The sequence below is a fragment of the Falco cherrug genome, chromosome 2, assembly GCF_023634085.1.
Source record: "Falco cherrug isolate bFalChe1 chromosome 2, bFalChe1.pri, whole genome shotgun sequence".
NCBI classification, from domain to species: Eukaryota; Metazoa; Chordata; class Aves; order Falconiformes; family Falconidae; genus Falco; species Falco cherrug.
This window is the reverse complement of record NC_073698.1, coordinates 119,889,271-119,908,143: the sequence shown is the minus strand read 5'-3', so window position 1 is coordinate 119,908,143 and position 18,873 is coordinate 119,889,271. Positions and strand designations below refer to the sequence as shown.

The 18,873-nt window shown below is 45.0% G+C and overlaps 1 protein-coding gene across 4 annotated transcripts in view; it reads left to right on the top strand.

The window, feature by feature from the left end:
* The window catches only part of ALCAM (activated leukocyte cell adhesion molecule), a 125,146-nt gene that overhangs the window by 76,788 nt on the left and 29,485 nt on the right, over positions 1-18,873 (top strand). For all 4 annotated transcript variants that reach the window (XM_055702428.1, XM_055702426.1, XM_055702425.1 and 1 more), the window contains exons 2-5: positions 10,698-10,798; positions 13,511-13,730; positions 18,053-18,117; positions 18,529-18,616. In XM_055702428.1, coding sequence (XP_055558403.1) covers positions 10,698-10,798; positions 13,511-13,730; positions 18,053-18,117; positions 18,529-18,616 — 474 coding nt within the window. The remainder of the gene's footprint in view (positions 1-10,697; positions 10,799-13,510; positions 13,731-18,052; positions 18,118-18,528; positions 18,617-18,873) is intronic.

Genomic DNA, 18,873 nt, shown 5'->3' with positions numbered 1-18,873 from the left:
TTTTTAGCATGCTGTCTATTGACTTTTTTTTTAAACAAAAAAAAAAGAAAAAGGAAAAAAGAGATTTGTAGCAAAATATAATAGGGGATTTTAGATAATTATTTTTGAGCTACGGGTTTTATTTGACTTAATAGAAATGTTTAAGTCCCTTTAAGCTATTGGATACTGACTAGCATAATGAGAAGATAAAAAACAATTGGAGCTGTTCTAGCAAATGGCAAAGTGCTTTGGAAGGGCAACCGGGAAGCGTAACAGAAGTATGGTGCAGGAGCAGCGAGAGGCTAACCTCAGCCAGGGTGAGCAGTTCACCAAGCTACAAAGGCTTTGTTGATGCCATTTTGCCTAATTAGGTATATACCCTTTAAAGCTGAAACTCATTGCAGTACTGACTCAGACACTGTTTTCCCACATTTGCTGCTCATCTCTTGGCAATAGCTTGTATTGTCAAACTATGATGTGTGAGCTACCACTCACTTCCCTGGCAGATGTGCCAGACCACTTGTGAAAAAAATCTCATCATATGTTGGTAACTATTTTAATAAGTTATTTTCAGTTTTCTAGTATGTTAAAAAAGAAGTTAATCATAGTTCCTTTAGTCATGGCTACATCTTGAACAGAAGCATTTATAAGAAGATATGCTAGCCATCTTAGCTCCTACTCTGAATTATGAGTACTATCCTAAGCAATGTTTTGTAAAAATTTGCACCAAAGTAAATCACTAACAGCGGCCTTTCAATTGCAGCATCAACTGTGGGAAAGAGCCTTTTCCCACTGTACGGCACTCATAAAAGTCATGGCTGGGTTTTCGGATGCTGACCGCAGCTTGCCAATATTGGACGTGTCTTCTGATGTGGTTCCACTCATATCTTGAGGAAACATTGTCTCTACTAGTCTTATACTAATTCAAGCATTTTTAAGGAGGTGGATTTTTTTTTTTCCCCCTAAGTCCTATTTTTAGATATTTGCATGGAATTACTCTACATTTTTTCTTACTTAGAACAGCACCGCTGCATATGTAACTTTTTAAAAGCAGTAAGATTTACTCAAAGGTCTTAAAAATTTAAACCCACAAATCAGCCTGCAATGCGAATCTGACTGTTTTTGGATTAGCACTGAATCCAGAAACAGAGTTACGTCATTCTGAGCCAAAAGCTAGGCTTTCCATAAAATAGCGTGATTAGGAGGCCATTGAGATCACAGGTGATGTTTTGGGGTGGTGGCTTGTGGAAAGAAGCTTAGGGCTTTCCCTTTGAAGGGAAACGCTGCAATAACAAAACCCGTGCAGCACAAAGGCACTGGTGGCTTTCATGGGTTTTCCTTCCAGCAGATTTTGCAGCCTTCCTGATTTGAAAGGGACCAGATCACAGAGCAGAGACGCGCTTGCTGCTGCCAAGCAAACCAGAGCTTTGCTGGTCCTGCTTCAGAGCTATTGGTCTTAGTGGTTTCCTTTGTCTTCTTGGAACCAGGTGTTGGAACAGAGGCTGAGGTGGGGAGGTGGGAAGGTTGATGTGCTGACACAAGCAACTTATTTTGTGGTAGCGTTTTGTATCAGTTACTGAGCTTTGAACTGCTTATTTGGTCTTAAGCTTTGCAGAAGCTAATGCTAGGAACAGCTTTTTTATGTAGTTTGAAAGCTTTGCTGACTTGGAAAGCGCTCTCCATTTTATTTTGTGACCACCGTAATGTATTTAATGGTGGACAGTCAAATTTTAGAGCAGCATGGCTATGTACAAATTCCTTTTGCATACCTATCAGAAATTCTAGAAACTTTTGATGGTTATGGTTACTGTAATGATTATTGCTTTAGACATAACGTTTGAAGTTCCTACTCTGACAAAAGGTTGTTGCTGTTATTCAGATGCTGTGTAGGTGTTTTGGTACCTTCAGACTGATGCTGCTTTTCTTCTGCATGCTCTCCTGTGTACTGCTTTAGCAATGACGGTGATAGAAAATGTTCGGAGAAATGCTTGGTGTGAAACCTCCCTAGGGTAAAGCTTACAGTGCTGATAACCCCTGTAAACTACACCCTGTAGCACAACCCCACCTGCTCTTGGAAGGACATAACTTTCTAAGACTTCTGTCTTGCAGGCTGAAATTTCCTTCAGTCTTTTCAAAAGCTTGTGCTAAAATCGTCTGAAATCAAGCTACAAGCAAAGCTTACAGGAGGGAAGCGTACAGATGCAAAAGTTGTGTTCTGCTGCGGGAAGCAGGGAAAATAACCACCAAAATACTGCAACAGCTGGATGTTTTGAAATCTTGAAGCAGAAATAGCCGTCAGTGAAACGGATGGCAGTTGAGTAGTCTGGCTTGCAAGCAGGCACACAGCACCCGGAGTTTTATTTGGTCACGTTGTAGGGCTTTGAAGACTGTGGCTGAAGTGCTCCGTGGGGTTTTGGACCCAAATGTGTGGAGGTCCCAACCTTGAGTCACACTTAGGGTTACACAGAAAGCCAAGCGATGTGCACGTGTTGGAGAGCTGGACGTCCCGTGCCGTGCATGGCTGAACTACAGGGCAGAGCTCCGGGGAGATGCTTGCAGTGACCTCGGCCCCTGTGCAGGAGGGGGCTCAGGGCTCCTGTATTGATTAGGTGGTGGAGCCCCTGCAGCCCTGGCCAGATGGGACAAGTTGTCTCAGCTGATTTCTAATTATAGCTCATTTCTTTGTACTGTAAAGCAAAAATTTGATTTATATGGAGTTCGAAAGGAGTAGGAGCATATAAGTTGTTAGTGTTCGTAGGAGAGAGGATTTCTGAAGTGCTGACTTGTTTCCTCCAGGATTTTTTCCTCATTCTTAAAGGAAAGCCGTGTGTTTTAAACAAGCATAACGCTTCATGTAGGGTAGTGATAGCTGAATTCTACTGGCATTTAATACCTGCTCTCTGGTGTTTGCAGTATCTCTGTAGCTTTAAATGCCCTGCCTGTTTCCTGATGCACACTGCCTGATGCCTCGTCGCTGCTGGGTGCCAAGCCCCGTGTCCCTAACCTGCCTGAGTACTTGCCCAAGTCAGAGTTAAACACACAAGTGCTCCTGCATGTGTGGGTTTGGCTGCTTGTGTCTTTGGAGTTAAGTAGGTGTTTCTTTGACCAACTTGTCAAATGGACCTCAGCATCTTCCAGAGTCGTAAACATGCTTTTAATTGGGTCTTAAGAAAAACAAAAAAACCAAAACCAGAACAAAAACCCCCAACCAACCCCAAATGTGCATTCCCATTCAGTTACTTCACATCTTCAAAGAGCTCAAGTTAGCAGCAATGATTCCAAAGGGTAATTGCTGTCCACTGTGTCAGTGCTTATAAGAGGATAAAGGATTGTTTTTTCCTTGGGTGTTAAAATTGCCTGGGCTCTGATATTATTCAGGTTTTAAAATTCACTGAAGGGATACTGTGACAAAGTATAAGAAATCCTTCAGCAAGTTCTGTTATGTTGTTTTACAAGTGTTTGTAATACTAAATAGTGTTGGATATGTTTATCTGCAGTTATTTTCCCTCTTGGATAATGCTGATGGTGCTTTTGTAACTAATAGTCCTTTTAAAGTCTTAGTCACCCACATGTGGATTCACTTCTCTATTTAAACAGGTGGAGATAAGAAACAATATACTGTTTATAGAACCTGTATCATATAACATATCCACAAACACACAGTCCTTTGTTTTTAATCATATTTGTACAATGACGCTAATCAATGTTTGATTTTTCTTGGAAGTGTTTGCCCTGCTTCCCTATTTTGATGCCCAGCATATGAAACCAGGAATCACTGTAGGCACCAAACCGAAATGGGGGCTATCACGTGCATGAATTTTGATAGCACAAGCCTTGTTTTTTCGCTTGCTTTAACCAGCCTTTTGGGGCATCCTGAAGTGTGCCTTGTATTTTCTTGTGCTGTGTCAGAAGATGAGTGTCCCTGGCGCGGCTTGTGTGAGCTGTGCTAAGAGTGCCCGTTGCAGCAGGTGTGAAGAGCCTTGTTTTCAGCAGAGCAAGCGGGATCGCAGGGTGGGATCGTTGGAGAAATGGCACCGGGGCCTCTGTTGCAGAGCTCCGCAGACTTGAGACGGAGCCGTGTTTGGCTCCCAGGCTGTGGTGGCTCAGCAAAAAGGATGATTAAAGGCTCGTTCTGTCCATACAGGACTTAGCGTTCCCTTTCAGCTGACTGTCGGGCCCAAGTGGGGAAACATGAGATTCATGACAAGTTTGCTGTGTTTGCTCTCTCTGCACCCGTGTTCAGTGTTGTGGAAGTCTTGAAAGCCTACTAAGCATCTCATTGAAAAAGCAACTTTCTGCCGGGCAAGGAAAAGAGAGGGAGAAGCAGCAGTTAAATGTTGACTCCTGTCTGAGGAGCCCAGCTTCCATGCAGCACGGCAGGGGGACAGCCAGCGGGGAAGCGGCTTTGGAGAAAAGGTCCTGGGGGTCCTGCTGGAGACCAAGCTGAAGGTGAGCCAGCAGTGCCCTTGCAGCAGAGAAGGCTAATGGTAGCCCGGGCTGCAGCAGGGAGGGTGTTGCCAGCAGGTTGAATGAGATGATCCTTCCCTTCTAGTCAACACTGGGGAGGCCAGTCTGGAGCAGAGTGTCCATTCATGGGCTCCTCACTACGAGAGAGACATGGGCATGTTGGAGAGAGTCCAGTGAAGTGCCGTGAAGATGATGGGTGGGAGCATCTTTCCTATAAGGAGAAGCTGACTGAGCTGGAACTGTTCAGTCTGGAGAAGAGAAGGCTCGGGGGGATCCCATCAATGTGTACAAATGGCTGATGGAGGATGCAAAGAAGATGGAGCGAGGCTCGTCTCAGTGGTGCCCAGCAATAGGACGAGATTCGGTTGGCACAAAATGCAATGCAAGACATAACTCCGAACATCAGGAAACACTTTTTCCTGTGAGGGTGACCGAGCCCTGGCACAGGTTGCCCAGAGAGGTGGTGGAGTCTCCATCCCTGGGGATAGACAAAAGCCATCTGGCCATGGACCTGGGCACCTGGCTGTAGATGGCCCTGCTGGAGCAGGGGCTGGACCAGGTGATGTCCAGATCTCCCTTCCAACCTCAACCCTCGTGTGAGCCTGTGAACTCTCTTAATTTTTTCTCTGAATAGTGCTTTTAATTAATGGAAATTACTTGTCAGTGTTAAAATCCACTTTAAGGCGTATCAATATCAACAGCTAGGACAGTAAGTACTTGCTGTCAATTCTTGTTCAAAGCAGGAGGTTTTTACTAATGTGTTTTGCATTGTACCTACACCCAGCTGTCATTCATGTACTGCTTTGTCTTTAAAAAATAAATAAAAAAAGTTACTTTTAATAAAAGCATGACCAGTGAGGAGTGGAAAAGCTGGTGAAGGGTCTGGAGAACAAGCCCTGTGAGGGGGAGCTGGGGGTGTTTAGCGTGGAGAGGAGACTCAGCAGGAAACTTCTCACTCCCTACAGCCACCTGACAGGAGGTGGTGGTGAGGGGGCGGTTGGTCTCTGCTCCCAGATAACAAGCGGCAGGATGAGAGGAGCCAGCCTCAGGTTGCACCAGGGGAGATTTAGTTGGATATTAGGAAAAATTTCTTCCCTGAAAGGGTGGTGAAGCATCGGCACAGGCTGCCCAGGCAGGTGGTGGCATCAGCATCCCTGGAGGTGGTTAAAAAAGGTCTGCTGTTTAAAAAAAAAAAAATCACCTATGGGTGCTTAGGTATGTAGTTAAGTGGTGGGCTTGGCAGTCCTGGGTTAACAGTTGGACTCGATGGTCTTGAGGGTCTTTTCCAACATAAATGATTGTATGATTCTAAAAAGCAACTTCCTGATCTTAAGAACATGTAATTTTTGGGTTTGTCAAATACTGGTGTTTCCTAAAGGAAATAATTTAAGCTGATACGTAAGCAGATGCTCAAGAGGATCTATGTGTGTACCTATATAGCTGAAATCCCTGTAGGAAGTGGAGGGCAGAAAGGAAAATGCACCTGTTGATACTTCAGTGCTAATAGCAAGCAGCTTATTAATACGTTTATTTCATGAGGCAAAGCTTTTTAACCTCCCGCACCGTGTTAAGTACAACCTGATCTTGGCTACCTGGACATCAAATGGGAGGACCAGAAACTTCAAGTAAAGATTTGAAGTGCTCATCCTAACTTAGGGTTTCCAAAGTACTTAACTACAGTTTCTGAAGTAGGTGCTAAATAGACATAATAGCTCTTGGGTTTGTATACTTCCATTCCAGAAGCTGCTAATTGACCTCCCCGGCTTGCTGCTGCTGATTGCTGCAAAGAACTGTGGCAGCCAGCGCGTCCCGCTGCTCCCTGGTAACGAGACCTTGCTCCGTGGGTCCAGGAAGCGTAATAGGAAGCATCATTGCTGAACCTGCCGGGGCACGGGCATCAGCAGTAAAAAATTCAGTGCAGAAGGGAAGTACAGGACATCTTCATAGGTGTGAAACATAATTTAAATGAGCGGACTGCAGGGTATGGAGGCAGGTTCGGCCACCTGGTTTTCCGCTGCTTTAGGAACTGGAGGGAGCAGCTGGGCGAGCACCGAGGGTGGGTTTCAGGCAGTACCTCTGCTAGTCATACTTTTCAGATACAGGGTCATAGTATCCCCGGAATCTTGCATCTAAAGGGTGCTTGAACAGCCCTTGTTCTGTTCTACATTTGTCACGAAAGTGTTACTCTTAGGCACTTAAAAAGGGTGTTTGCAACATGAAGAATATTCAGTGTTTCAAATGGAAGGCAGAGGTAGAAAACAGGGCTGCTTTCCACACACTTCCTACAGCTTTTGTTAGTTCCTTGGAGAAACATCAGCTTCCTGAATTTTAGATACTCACCTTCTATCCATTCCTCTTCTGTGATCCCATTGATTTAAAAATAATTAGTCTAAATTATGACCTGCATCACATAGTCTTGGTGAGGACCTAACAACAGCACCTCCTCTGCCTTTAAGCCTCTGATCAAGTAGTCAGATTACTTTTGTTTTGTTTTGTTTTGTCACCCAAATATGTGGGTACTGTTTGGTTCTTCCCATGTGAGATACAGGCAAAGAGCGGGGGAAAGAAGGATGCCTGTTAGCACTGCCGTGGGCATGTGGAAAGTCCTGTAATTAAAACCATCAACAGCAAACATCATCTCAGTTTAGCACTGTCCTGCTGGCATCTCTCTGTGTCGTCACCTCCCGCTGCTGCTGCTTTCTTCCTCGGTGTCCAGACATCAGTGGAAAGGTTTCATCTGGCTCAGAATTCCGTTAGCGCTGGATGAAGGAGGGGGAAATGAGTTAAACCTCCAGCTGCTCGGACTTGCACGTAAAGACGTGGAAGCAGAGTGAGCTGGATTAACCTGGGATGTAGTTGCAATTCGCAGCTACTTCAAGCAGAGCTTCTCCCGGCGTCCGCGGGGCAAGATCCTGCCCCTGAATTAGCGTTGTTATTAACAGCGCTGGCTCGGCTTGAGAAGGTGACATCTGAGAGCCATGCAGGGGGGCTGGCTGAGCTCTTAATTAGCTACAGAAAATGCATCAGGAATACAGCAAGGCAGGGCGTGCCATCCCATGACTTCTTGTAGCGTTATTCCCTACTGTTGTCTTTGTGCCCTCCCGCAGTTAATGAGATACAAGGGCCTTGACATTGACCCTGGGTTGTGTTAGGACATGGAGCGATTTGTTATGTATTTGTAGATCCTGCTTTCATTTTCTTTTTGTTAAAATGAGCTGGAAACTATGTACAGGGCTCTCAGAAAACAGTGGTTGATGGTAATAAGCACTGTCATATCATTAAGCAATCATTTTCTTCTATTTTCTATTTCATCCCACCATTCTACAAATATGTCTAATAGTAACAGAGAGAGGAGTTCCCAAATTTGTTGAGGTGGTGGTTTGTTTGCTTGTTTCTTAAATGGATAGGTTTGCAGAGTTGTTTTGTGGAGATTACTGCAGTTCCCGCAGTGAAAGTTTTCAGTTACTCAACCAGTTTGCACTCCTTAAACCTCCTAGATTTGTTGCTCCAGAAGTAGGAAGAGAAAATATTACAGCAGGACCTTTTGTATTCTTCTGAGGACCACTTATCTGTATCTAAATAAAACCTGCGTCTTTCTGGTTCTGTGTTAACAAATCCCTAGAAAAAGGAATGATTTTAGTTTAGGCAGAATTTGTGGCAATACATGATTTTGGGTTGGTTTGTCCAACTGAAGGAACGCCTTTGAGATGAAAGAGTTCTTTTAAAATCAGAGGCTGGTCTTTCCTTTTGTCAGGCCATTCATTGATTACCTGCTCTGAATGCTATAAATGTAAAATCCTTTCCAGAAAGAGTTTCGTGCACCCTCATGAGGCTATTTGTCAGGTCTTTGGAAGTGTAGATTGCTACCGTAGTGACTTGCAGGGGTTAAACTGGTGTCTAGACAGCATAACGTTACAGTTCCCCCAGGGTCATTTTGGTTTCTGCTAATACTAGTATCTACCAGATACTAATGACAAGGAGTATCTCCTAGCTGGAGCAGCAGTTTCTGGTTTTCCATGTGCAATGCCAAATACCGTTACAGAATTTCAAATTACTAAATGACATTTGACTGGAATTTTAATGGCTACTAACCAGCTTGCTAATTGAATATATATTCGCAGGTTTCTTGCAGTTTTGAACCCATGGGAGGGAGGACCCCAAAAGGACTGAGCTCTAGCAGAAATGGAAATTAGGATCCAACCTGCAAAGCCAAAGTTGTGTTATCCCTCTCCTGGAGATCGGAATGAGGATCAGTGCAAGAGAGGGCCAAGGGGAAAATTTGTTCCAGCTTTGAATTTTACTTTTGTTTATAGTTTGATTTATTAAAACATTGGTCCTATTTCTAGAAAATTGAAGTTTACCCATTTCTTAAAAAAAAAAAAAAAAAGTTTAATTTTTGAAGCTTGCACTTCCTCAGCACCATCTAGTGGACCAGCTGCTATTGTCATTTAGAAAAGAGCTGGTCTTCATAACCCATGCAGCAAACTAGAGCGTGCAGTCCTTATAGTGTGAATAATGTACCTAAAGTACGTTTGTGACTCTGTAACAGAAGAGAAGAAGATTAGCAGTTGTTCAGTTGAAAAGGAGCGGTGAAAAAGAAAGGATGTTGAAGATACCTGTGGGTTGTGCTGCTTGTTATCTCCTGCGCTCCTTTGGTCCACTGAGCTCCAGCCTGCTTGCCTGCTTCTCTGCCTTGCCATGTGATGTCATCCAGGCTGGAAGCATCCCTGTGGAACGATTTGGGACTACTTTTTCTTGGTGCAGTACCACACAGCCCAAGGCACAGCCTCATTTGTCGCTGTGTGGTACAAATGATAAATACGAGCTGGTGCAAACAGTGGGCTCCAAAGTCCTCACCTGAGGAAAACGCTCTGGAGTCTTTCTAATTGAAATTGTAGGCAAGGAATTCAGTGTCTGGCTCTTTGAAAAGACATGATTTTGTTTTTAAAAAAAAAAAAATAAAATCCCTTGGGAAAACCTCCTTATATAGTGCACATATACACTCAATGGCATTGTCAGTCACGCCAGCGGCTGCCTCAGGACTTGGAAAAGGTTAAGGGGTCTGTGGCTCAGGTCTTCGGGGGCATGTGGGAACAGGTTTGCTTTCTCCAGCTCTAGCAGGAAAGTCTGACTCTCCAGAAAAATGAATGTCTCTAGGAGTGGGTGTTTCTGCGGCCCTGGCTACATCACCAGCATCCTGTGCTCTCCTAAGTAAGGCTTCCTTGGCAGCAAGCCCTTGATGTTGCAGCTCCAGTTGCAAATGAAGGGGGAGATGCTGAGCCTCTGGGCAGAAAACCCTGGCAAGAGCCGCAGGCATGTGAGTGAGAGCAGGCAGCCAGCACGCTCGCTCAGTGGTGCTGGGCAAGCACCAGAGGGCAAACATCCCTCTGGTGTAAGGAGCAGTGAGCATCACCTGGAGCAGGGGCAACTAGGGAAAACAGGAGCAAAGCAAAGTTGCGTTATAGCGAATGCACCAACTTGTAGCATCTTCTCCTTTAAACTTTCTTCTGTTTTAACATTTCATCACTTTAGGGTCTGTTGTTTTTGTTCAGTTCACATGTTTTGGATACCAAAAATAAGTGGGTCAGTTTTATTCTGTAAATCTGTATGCATTAGCACAACAACATTGTGCTGAGGTTTCCAAAAAAGCTGTTCTTAAATAATTCATAGAAGCATTTGACTTCATTTTTCCAAATTCTGAATGTGCAGACTAGTTTGTTTCCCAAGTTTAAGGGAACCCAGCATTTAGATAACATTCGTTTTTCTTTCTTTCTTCTCTAAGTTTTTTAATGTCGTGCAGCGGTCAGGACATGGCTTGCCTGCTGGCCTCCTCGCAGTATTGCACTGCAGTGTAATCTCTCCAGGCAGATGCTGCTGGTTTTGTGGATGAAGAAAATAAAGGTTTAGGGATTTTTCTTCACAAGTTGTGAGACAATAGATGTGGATACTGATTGTAGGGTACGTGGTCATCCAGCTGAGTGAGTGCAATCCAAGTTGGGAAATCCACCAGGCTCCTGTTGCCTGCTGTGGGAAACGTGGGTCCAGAAAGGTCACAATGTTGGAGTGCACAAGTGCAGTGGCAGGATCCTGTTTTGTCCGAGGTTTGGGGATAAATCCTGCGTGCTGTGAAATAACCCCTGGCAAGGGTGGTGGCTCTTCTTTTGTAACAGCTGTGAACCAAACATTAGCTGGCACTCGGGAATTCAAGCAAACACTTACAATTGTTCCCTCTCTTTCCCTTTCTGCTCTAGCTCTGGGATTGTACACAGTAAACGCGGTATATGGAGATACCATCACTATGCCTTGTCGTCTAGAAGTACCAGATGGTCTTATGTTTGGAAAATGGAAATATGTAAGTATAGCTTATCTTTACATTCATTAGAGCTGGTATAAGAAGGTATGTATTTTTTGTGTATGAGATTGTCAGATTCCGATCGGTAGGATTTCTGCTTCAGATACAAAGGCTTTTATTCCTGTGTTTGTAAAACTGCAAGATCCCAATCCGCATAATTTCTGCCAAGCCTAGATTAGAGGTTTGAGGAATTAATCTCATTGTTTAAGAGAAATAATTATCCGGGAGTTCTCTGCCAACCGGTATTAGGGACCTGGCATGTTACCCGGCGGTGCCTGGCTGACTGGACAGAGCTGTCCTTGTACGTGTGCGTACTTCTGCAGTGGGCTGCCTCCATCCCCGGGCAGGCACCGTCCCTGAGTTCTGTCAGTCATTCGGCAGCGTTTTGTGCGTCGCTGTGTTTAACACACCCCGAAGAAGAGGGCAGAGCTGACCTGAACAGAGTTGCTGGTGGTTTCTCTCTGATATTTCTGGCGCTCAGAGAACAAAGGCAGAAACTTGGGTGCTCGCCTGGTCGCCTTGGTCAGCCTGTGGGAGAAACACCGTGGGATGTGCCACTTCTGTATGCCATCCGTATCCCAGGCCAAAAGGGGAATAAACATATCAAAGTCAAATGAAACCTGCAAACATACATGGAAAAAAACCCACTGCAACGTCAAAACCCTTTTGCTTCTTAGACTGCCATCGGGACAGCTGGTTTGCCTGTTTCTGTGAAGTTGATCTAAACCTTCTCTCATCCTCAAACCAAAATGTTACCAGCAATAGCAGGTGATTGTTACTACAACAGTGGATTAAAAAATATGTAGTTCTCTCTCTCTCTGTAAATGGCATGCACCAGCCTACAGCCGGTGGGTCTGCTTCTGGGAGGGTCCGTAATCCCACTCAGCTCCTTCCCTCGTACCTGGAGGTTCGCAGCTTTTGCAGCCCTCGTCTGCTCAGGAGTTCCTCCTCCACAAACATGCTTTGGGAAATGAACTCAGAAGTCTGCAGAGAACGTTTCTTCAAAAAGGGAAGGCGAAACTGTGTCACATAAGCGTTCAGAAGATGCAGTCCCTACATTGTGCAGTGTGCAGGCTGCTGACTTTTCTTGGAAAGACACAAGTCCATCTCTATGAAGATGCAAAGCTGTTTTGGGAAAAAGAAATGCATTATCTCTTCCTCGTTCATTTGGATTGCTCATCTCAGACAAGTACCAAGCAGCAAATGGAGGTGTTACAGCTTCTTCTAACTGGAAAGGGACACAAAAGCTAACATGCAAAAAAACCCCCTGTGTAGTTGCTGTTGTATGAAATTGTTGACACAGCCTACACAAGAAGTGATACTCGTTCTCCCAGGAGAGCCCCCAGCATAGCAATGCTTGTTTGTACTGGGGGAAGGAGGGTTGGTTTAGGGGTTGGTTTTTTTCATTGGGTGATTATTTTATTGGAAGGAGGCACTCTATGGTCTGCTCTGCTGCCTTGGGAGTAGTGGTTGGGGTTCCTGGCAGGGAGCCCAGGGGTACTGGGAGGCTTGCCCCCCATGGCAGGAGCAGGCATAACCCTACGGAGTTAAGGGCTGGTTTGCACTTGACATCCGACTTCTTGTGTATCGAGCCAAGGCAACGCTTTCTTTCCTGTGTGACGGACATCTAGAGTAATCCAAGAGTTAAAAGTGCGAGAAGGAGAAATACTATAAGGGAATTTAAACTGTACGTTAGCTGTTGCCTCCTGCTCTCTGCCCAGCTCTAACACCACTCATCTCTTGTCACAGCATCATCATGCTTTTTGTGGGCTCCACAGTCAAGCTGCAGTATTGTGCTGGGAACACTGCTCGCATCAGTGCTGCGAGGTGCAGGGGATGAAAGGGAATGAAACCCCCTTCCAGCCCCCAGCACAACACTGAAGGTGAAGGTGGAGCCAGCCTTTCACCTCACTTTAAACAAAGGCAAGCACTGCCTGTCCCTGCTGCGGGTGTGTGTAAGGAGTGGGGAACCAAGTCCCACAGAACTCCACCCATAACTTTGTCTCTCGTAAATACAAATTTTAGCTGCGGGAGGTGTGTGTGAGGCCATCAGCTTTGTATTCCTTCTTAGGATGGCACCTGCATACTGATTAATATAAGGAGGTTGTCTAGAAAATATTTTGCAGATTATCCTGACATGCATAAATAACAATATTTGATTGTATGTATATTCCTATGCCACAAACTCTTGGGTCCTTTAAAAACAAAGGGGAGAAAAAGAATCTTAAAACTAATTTAGAATGAAATAGGCAGTTATGCCTGATTAAATCTTGCATTTGGAATGAAGTCGGAATATCCCAGACAAACAATATGAATATGTAAAACGATGGGAAAAAAATAGGGAACTGAGGCTTTTGAGCCTAGATCACAGATGCTTCTGTTTCAAATACTTTTTCATAAAGACAGAGGCATGTGGTGCCAGAACTACCAGCCTTCATCAGAGAAAGTCTTGTGCTATGCTGAGATTGAGCCAAAGGATTGAAATTATTTCTATTGATGATGTTCTCAATATGTGCCACGGCAGTCTTAAACTACCTCTCGTATTACACTGTATTTCTTGTTTGTGCAGCAGAAATTAATCAGGAAAAAACCCCACCATCTGATGTAGTTTTCAGATTTTGTTTTAATTATGGGCTCGTACCAATTGCAGATCTTCAGGAACTTGTAAATGAATATTTATGCAAAACAGAGGTGTTTATCCTTTTATTATAGGAAATGCCAAATGGATCTCCAGTATTTATTGCCTTCAGATCATCAACAAAAAAAAATGTACAGTATGATGATGTACCAGACTACAAAGACAGGTTGAGTCTCTCAGAAAACTATACATTATCCATCAGGAACGCACGGATCAGCGATGAAAAGAGATTTGTGTGTATGCTAGTTACAGAAGATGATGTTTCTGAAGAGCCAACGATAGTCAAAGTCTTCAGTAAGTAAATCTAGTTGTTATTACTGTTAACATTCATCAGCATCTGAATCGTAAATTACAGGAACTTTTGTTTAAGGGAAAGATTAAAGCCAAGAAAGTAAGTTTGGCTGAGTAAATTACTAAGACTAGCAATTTCTGCGGCTTTCAAAAATGTAATCTACTGGTGGCATTTGTGTAACAGGACTGCCTGCACTTGCAGTTTATTCATGATAAGTGCTGGCTCAAAGAGAATTTTAGGCTTTGATAATGACTCACTTATGTGATGTCATTTGGCCTTGGAAATGAAAAATGTAAAATTAGCACTGATTATTTTCCATTTGTTCTCCGAGCGAATTTTTCTGCAGGAGGGAAGCATTAACTGTGTGCGGGCTGCAGGATTAGATCGAGGCGAGGTTTAAAGCATCTCCGAGCAGCCAGTATGCAGCAGTATGAGCGGGGAGGGAGGCAGCGAGGGGCTGGCAAACCAGTTGCCAGAGCCAAATGTTGATGTTGTCCCCTGCTTGAACCACCAGGAGGAACAGCAATCCGCGGCAAAGTTTAGTGGCGTTCGAGGTGATGCGATGGAAACGTGGACAAACCTGGCCACTTCCGAGCAGAGATGCAGCCCCTCGCAGAGGTGGCCCTCAGCCCTTGGCTAGCACTGATGCTGCCCGGTGACGGCAGTGGCTGTCTTCTTCAGCTTGATTGTTTTATATGTCTTTTTTTTTTTTTTTTTTTTTTTTTTGGCCTTTGTCACTCTTCAGATGCTGGTTTACGCAGTCAAAGTAAGCCTTTGTGGTGGGAACGTGCTGACTGCAGGGTTGGGCATTTCAGAGACCACATTTGTGCTTGGAAAACCCGGCTGCACGCTTTGGAAGGGCAGCCCTACGCTTTTCCCGGGGAGAAGGTGTCAGGGAGCCATCGGTGGTGTCACGGCAGGAGTCTGTCAGTGGCAGAAATGAGTTTGAAGCTAGATTAGGAGTCAACAGTAATTCCTTTCCCTCTTTTCACTTTCAATTTGTCTGCAAGAACAATCGAATTAGTGACAACAGGGAGGAGTGTGCTGGGAGCACGCATAGTAAACACAGTGCTTCGGAGGAAATGATAAAGAATTATCATGTTTACTTATTGCACAGCAGTAAATATGTAGATGAGACAGTGGTATATGGTGAAATGAAATGCTAACTGCTTGAATTACTGTGTACTGTACTAAATATTAACACAGTGCTAACTCAGCCGTGGAGCACAGCTTGTATATTTTATTTTATGCATTAATACTAATAGAGAAAGCTTCTGTTTACTGAGGAAGATAAGAATGGAGGATGCCACACATGCAATATCATAGAATTGTTTTGATTGGAAAAGACCTTTAAGACCATCAAGTCCAGCTGTTAACCCGGCACTGCCAAGGCCACCACTGAACCATGTCCCTGAGTGCCATGGCTGCATGGCGGGGACGTGACTCCGCCACCTCCCTGGGCAGCTTGTGCCAGTGCCTGGCCACCCTTTCGGTGAAGACGTTCCTAATATCCAACATAAACCTCCCCTGGTGCAACTTGAGGCTGGTTCCTCTTGTCTTGTTGCTTCTTTACGTGGTAGAAGAGACCAACCCCCCCTCGCCACCACCTCCTGTCAGGCGGCTGTAGGGAGCGAGAAGGTCCCCCCTGAGCCCCCTTTTCCCTGGGCTGAGCACCCCCAGCTCCCCCAGCTGCTCCTTACAGGCCAGCTGAGCACTGCAAGAAGAGGTTACCTTTGCAGTTCTTCATTTTGAATTCACAACATTATGTAGGGTTCTCTGAACATTTCTTCGCATTTAACTTCCTTGAGCCTGCTTTTTGGGTTTTCTTGGGGTTTTTTTTTGCTTGTTCTAATTACAAAAGAGTTCAGAGCAGCCTGCAAGCTTTGTCTATTTAACCTGTGGAGTTTATTTAACTTGTTGAAGCACAGGTAGAGAGCAGGGCTGCAGCAGGTGTGAACCCTCATAAACCAAAGTCTTGCGCCCCTGAAACTCAGCTGCATCCCCGAAGTGGTGAGGGAGGCTCTGTTTCGCTGGAGCTTGCCATGTCCTCAGCTGTGCTACCTGATTAACTCAGAACTAACGAGCTGCAATGGCTCATTGCACAGGTACCACCTGCTAGTCTCACTCACTGGACCACTCAAACAAGCTCTACCAGCTTTCCAGATGGATCCTGTCAGCATCTTTTTGCTGAAAATCAATGGCTAGTTTCCAGCGTGGAGCAGCCCAGCGGACAGGAGCTGTGGTCCAGCCACACCGATGCCTGGCTTTTGCAGGCAGTGAGCTCTATTCCTCTGTATTGTAGGGCCTATATGGAGTTGCAAAGTACTTTGGCAAGCCCTTAAGCTGAGAGACAAGCAGTGTGCTGAAGCTGCAAACCCACCAAAGTGAGCTCCACTGCTGCCAAGTTTACAATTTCTTCTCGCAGAGCTAGTAAATGCCAGATATGTCTTTTGTAGTAAATTACCTTGGAGCCCCTGCTGTGGCCAGGGGGTCTGGCAGCAGGCGGTTCCCTTCAGAGCGGCTCTGGGAGAGCAGGTGGTGGGCTCCCAACTGCGGCATCGTCACCACAGCATGCAAAAAACCACACAGGGACCATGGAGCTGGGGGTCCTCCCGTTGGTCACAGCCCTGCAGGGGGTCCCCAGCACCGAAAGGTCTGTGTTCTCAAACCAGTCCTGGGGGAGATGAAGGGAGGGAAAGGAAGCAAAGCAGAGGAGGGGGGAGGATGGTGGTGTGGTTTGTGGTTTCGATCAGTGGGTGAGTGTGACAGGCAGCCAACTGTGCCTGTTTATGCGACCCAAAGATCTGAACCAGAGAGGCCTGTTAATGGTCTTGTAAAACCACATTTGCTTGAATTGACATGAAATTATTTGCCCTGGACAGGTTCTTAGAGAAAATAGGTTACCCTTTTTCCTTTAAAACTAACAAAGGACAAATAAAAATGCACATATCTTTAAAAAAACAAATACCCTTTATTAGCCCTTTGAAGAAATTGCAATGGTTTTGGTGTATAGCTTTGGCTATTTCTTTTGTTTCTTTTTGATTTTTGCCACAAGCAAAGTTGTTTGCAAATGTCGAATGAATGGCTTTTGTTGCCTTTCATTTCCCTTTTGAGCTGTTGTTGCTGCATCGTGGCATAATCTTCCAAGCGAAGAATATCTGTGCATTCGCACATATCCCGACACATACACATACCTGCAGATGCGCACAGAGCAAAGGGATTCTTTTGGAAACGGGAGGCTTGCCACCCCTGCCGCAGCTGGCGTGGTGCACCTGTGCGTTAGCAACTTCAGCAGGGTGCGGAGATCTTGGCCAGATAGCGTGAAGTTGGCTTTGGGCTGGGGTTACTGACATCCCAGCACATTATTTCATAGGGAGCTTGATTTGGGAAAAAGGTCCTGTAAGCTGGCATGGTTAAGGATGTTTCAGTCTGTAAAAGTATAAAGTACACTTACTTAAGCAGTATAGCTAGGGTGGAGAGGCTTCTTTGGCTGTATAAACATTGATTCCCCCCACACACTCTTCCGCTCTTCTTTTAAAAGTGTGGGGAAAACTGTCTCTTTTGGAGATGAAGATTTGCATTCCGGGCTTCAGGCCAAACTATTTTAACAGACAAGTTATATAGTCTCTAGAAAGTAGCCTTTTATGATGGAAACACTGATAGATCCTCCACTTTGGCAAGCTAAGAGGTCCATCTACCATAATAAAGGTAAACAAGAAGACATACTGACACTGAAGAAAAAAATATTTTTTTTTAAGAGACTCATAACTAACTCAGAATCAGTTGAAGTAATTACACTTATCTCTATCATCTGGATTTCTGAAACGTAACAATCCCAGTTAGGAAAAATAAACATTAGAAGAATGATTAGGTTGATTTTGTTCCTTTATATGTGGCAGCTCAGCCACAGTACTACCCACAGTAAGGCCGCTTTTTTGTTGCTATAGTTTCTGTACCACTGCTTCCTCCTCCAGCATGTGTATCACATAAATCAGATAGATCAGATCAGGTTCTCTCCTCCCAGCTGCTGAACTAGTCTGCCTGGCTAAAATACGTATTGTCAGAATGCATGGAACTCATGGAACTCATGACAGGAGGTATGACACATTTTAAGGTGATGGCTTTTCCTTTTCAATCCATTTGCTAATATTGAGGTAGAAGTATCTCGCTTTTTCTTCTTTTAGTGGCAAAGCGTAGGTAAGACTATGCCAGGCCAGATGGTACCATTTAGCCTCAAGGTCTATGTATCTTGTAGTAACTTTCTGCTTTTCAAACAGCTGTCTGTGCTCCCTTCACTAGTACTTTTATCCTGTTTGTGTTTTAGAACAACCCTCTCAACCAGAAATCTTACATCAAGCAGACTTCTTAGAAACAGAGAAGCTACAAATGGTAAGAGCAGCATTCTCCTCCCGAGTTACGTGCCTGATGGTTGCCTGAAGTTCACAGCCAAGACAGAGAGGCGGCGGGCTGAGGCTCGGGGGGTGCGTGTGCTGCGTGCCCACCTGCCTCTGCGCGGCTGTGGTCCGTGGCCAGGCTGAGCACAGCAGCTCCCTTGCTGCTGCTGCGTTAGCCCTGCCCGGCTCTGCAAACAGCGGCCGTCCTGGGCTTAGAGCCACCACTGAACCCTCTTCCAAAGCATGCCTGAGCCTCGCTGGTGGGATGTGTCCTATTAAAGAAAAACAATTGGGGTTAAGGATTTGAACTTTCTGGCAATTTTTACCCAAAGCAGCATAAGCGAAAATAGAATTATATTAAAACATAGTGGAGAAAAAGAGCAACTAATTCCTTTCTGTTTTGCAGCTCGGAGAGTGCGTTGCAAGGGACAGTTATCCCGAAGGCAATGTTACATGGTACAAAAATGGGAGAGTTCTGCAGCCTGTGGATGAAGGTACGTTTCTGTAGTGGCCAGGCACAGGCAGGGGTATGCCCCAAGAGCTGTGTTCAGAGGGGCTGCTCTACTTTGGTCAGAGGTGTTGTTCCATTGAGGAAACTACTCACGTGGAAAGATGAAACTGGAAGGAAAGTTTGGGGCTTTGAGGAGCACCCAAGCTATGCCGTATCACCTCTTTCAGTTCCAGCTTTACAACCGCATCATGGGGAGGAGGGGTGCCTTTGGTGGTGCTAGTGCAAAGCTCTTCTCGAGTC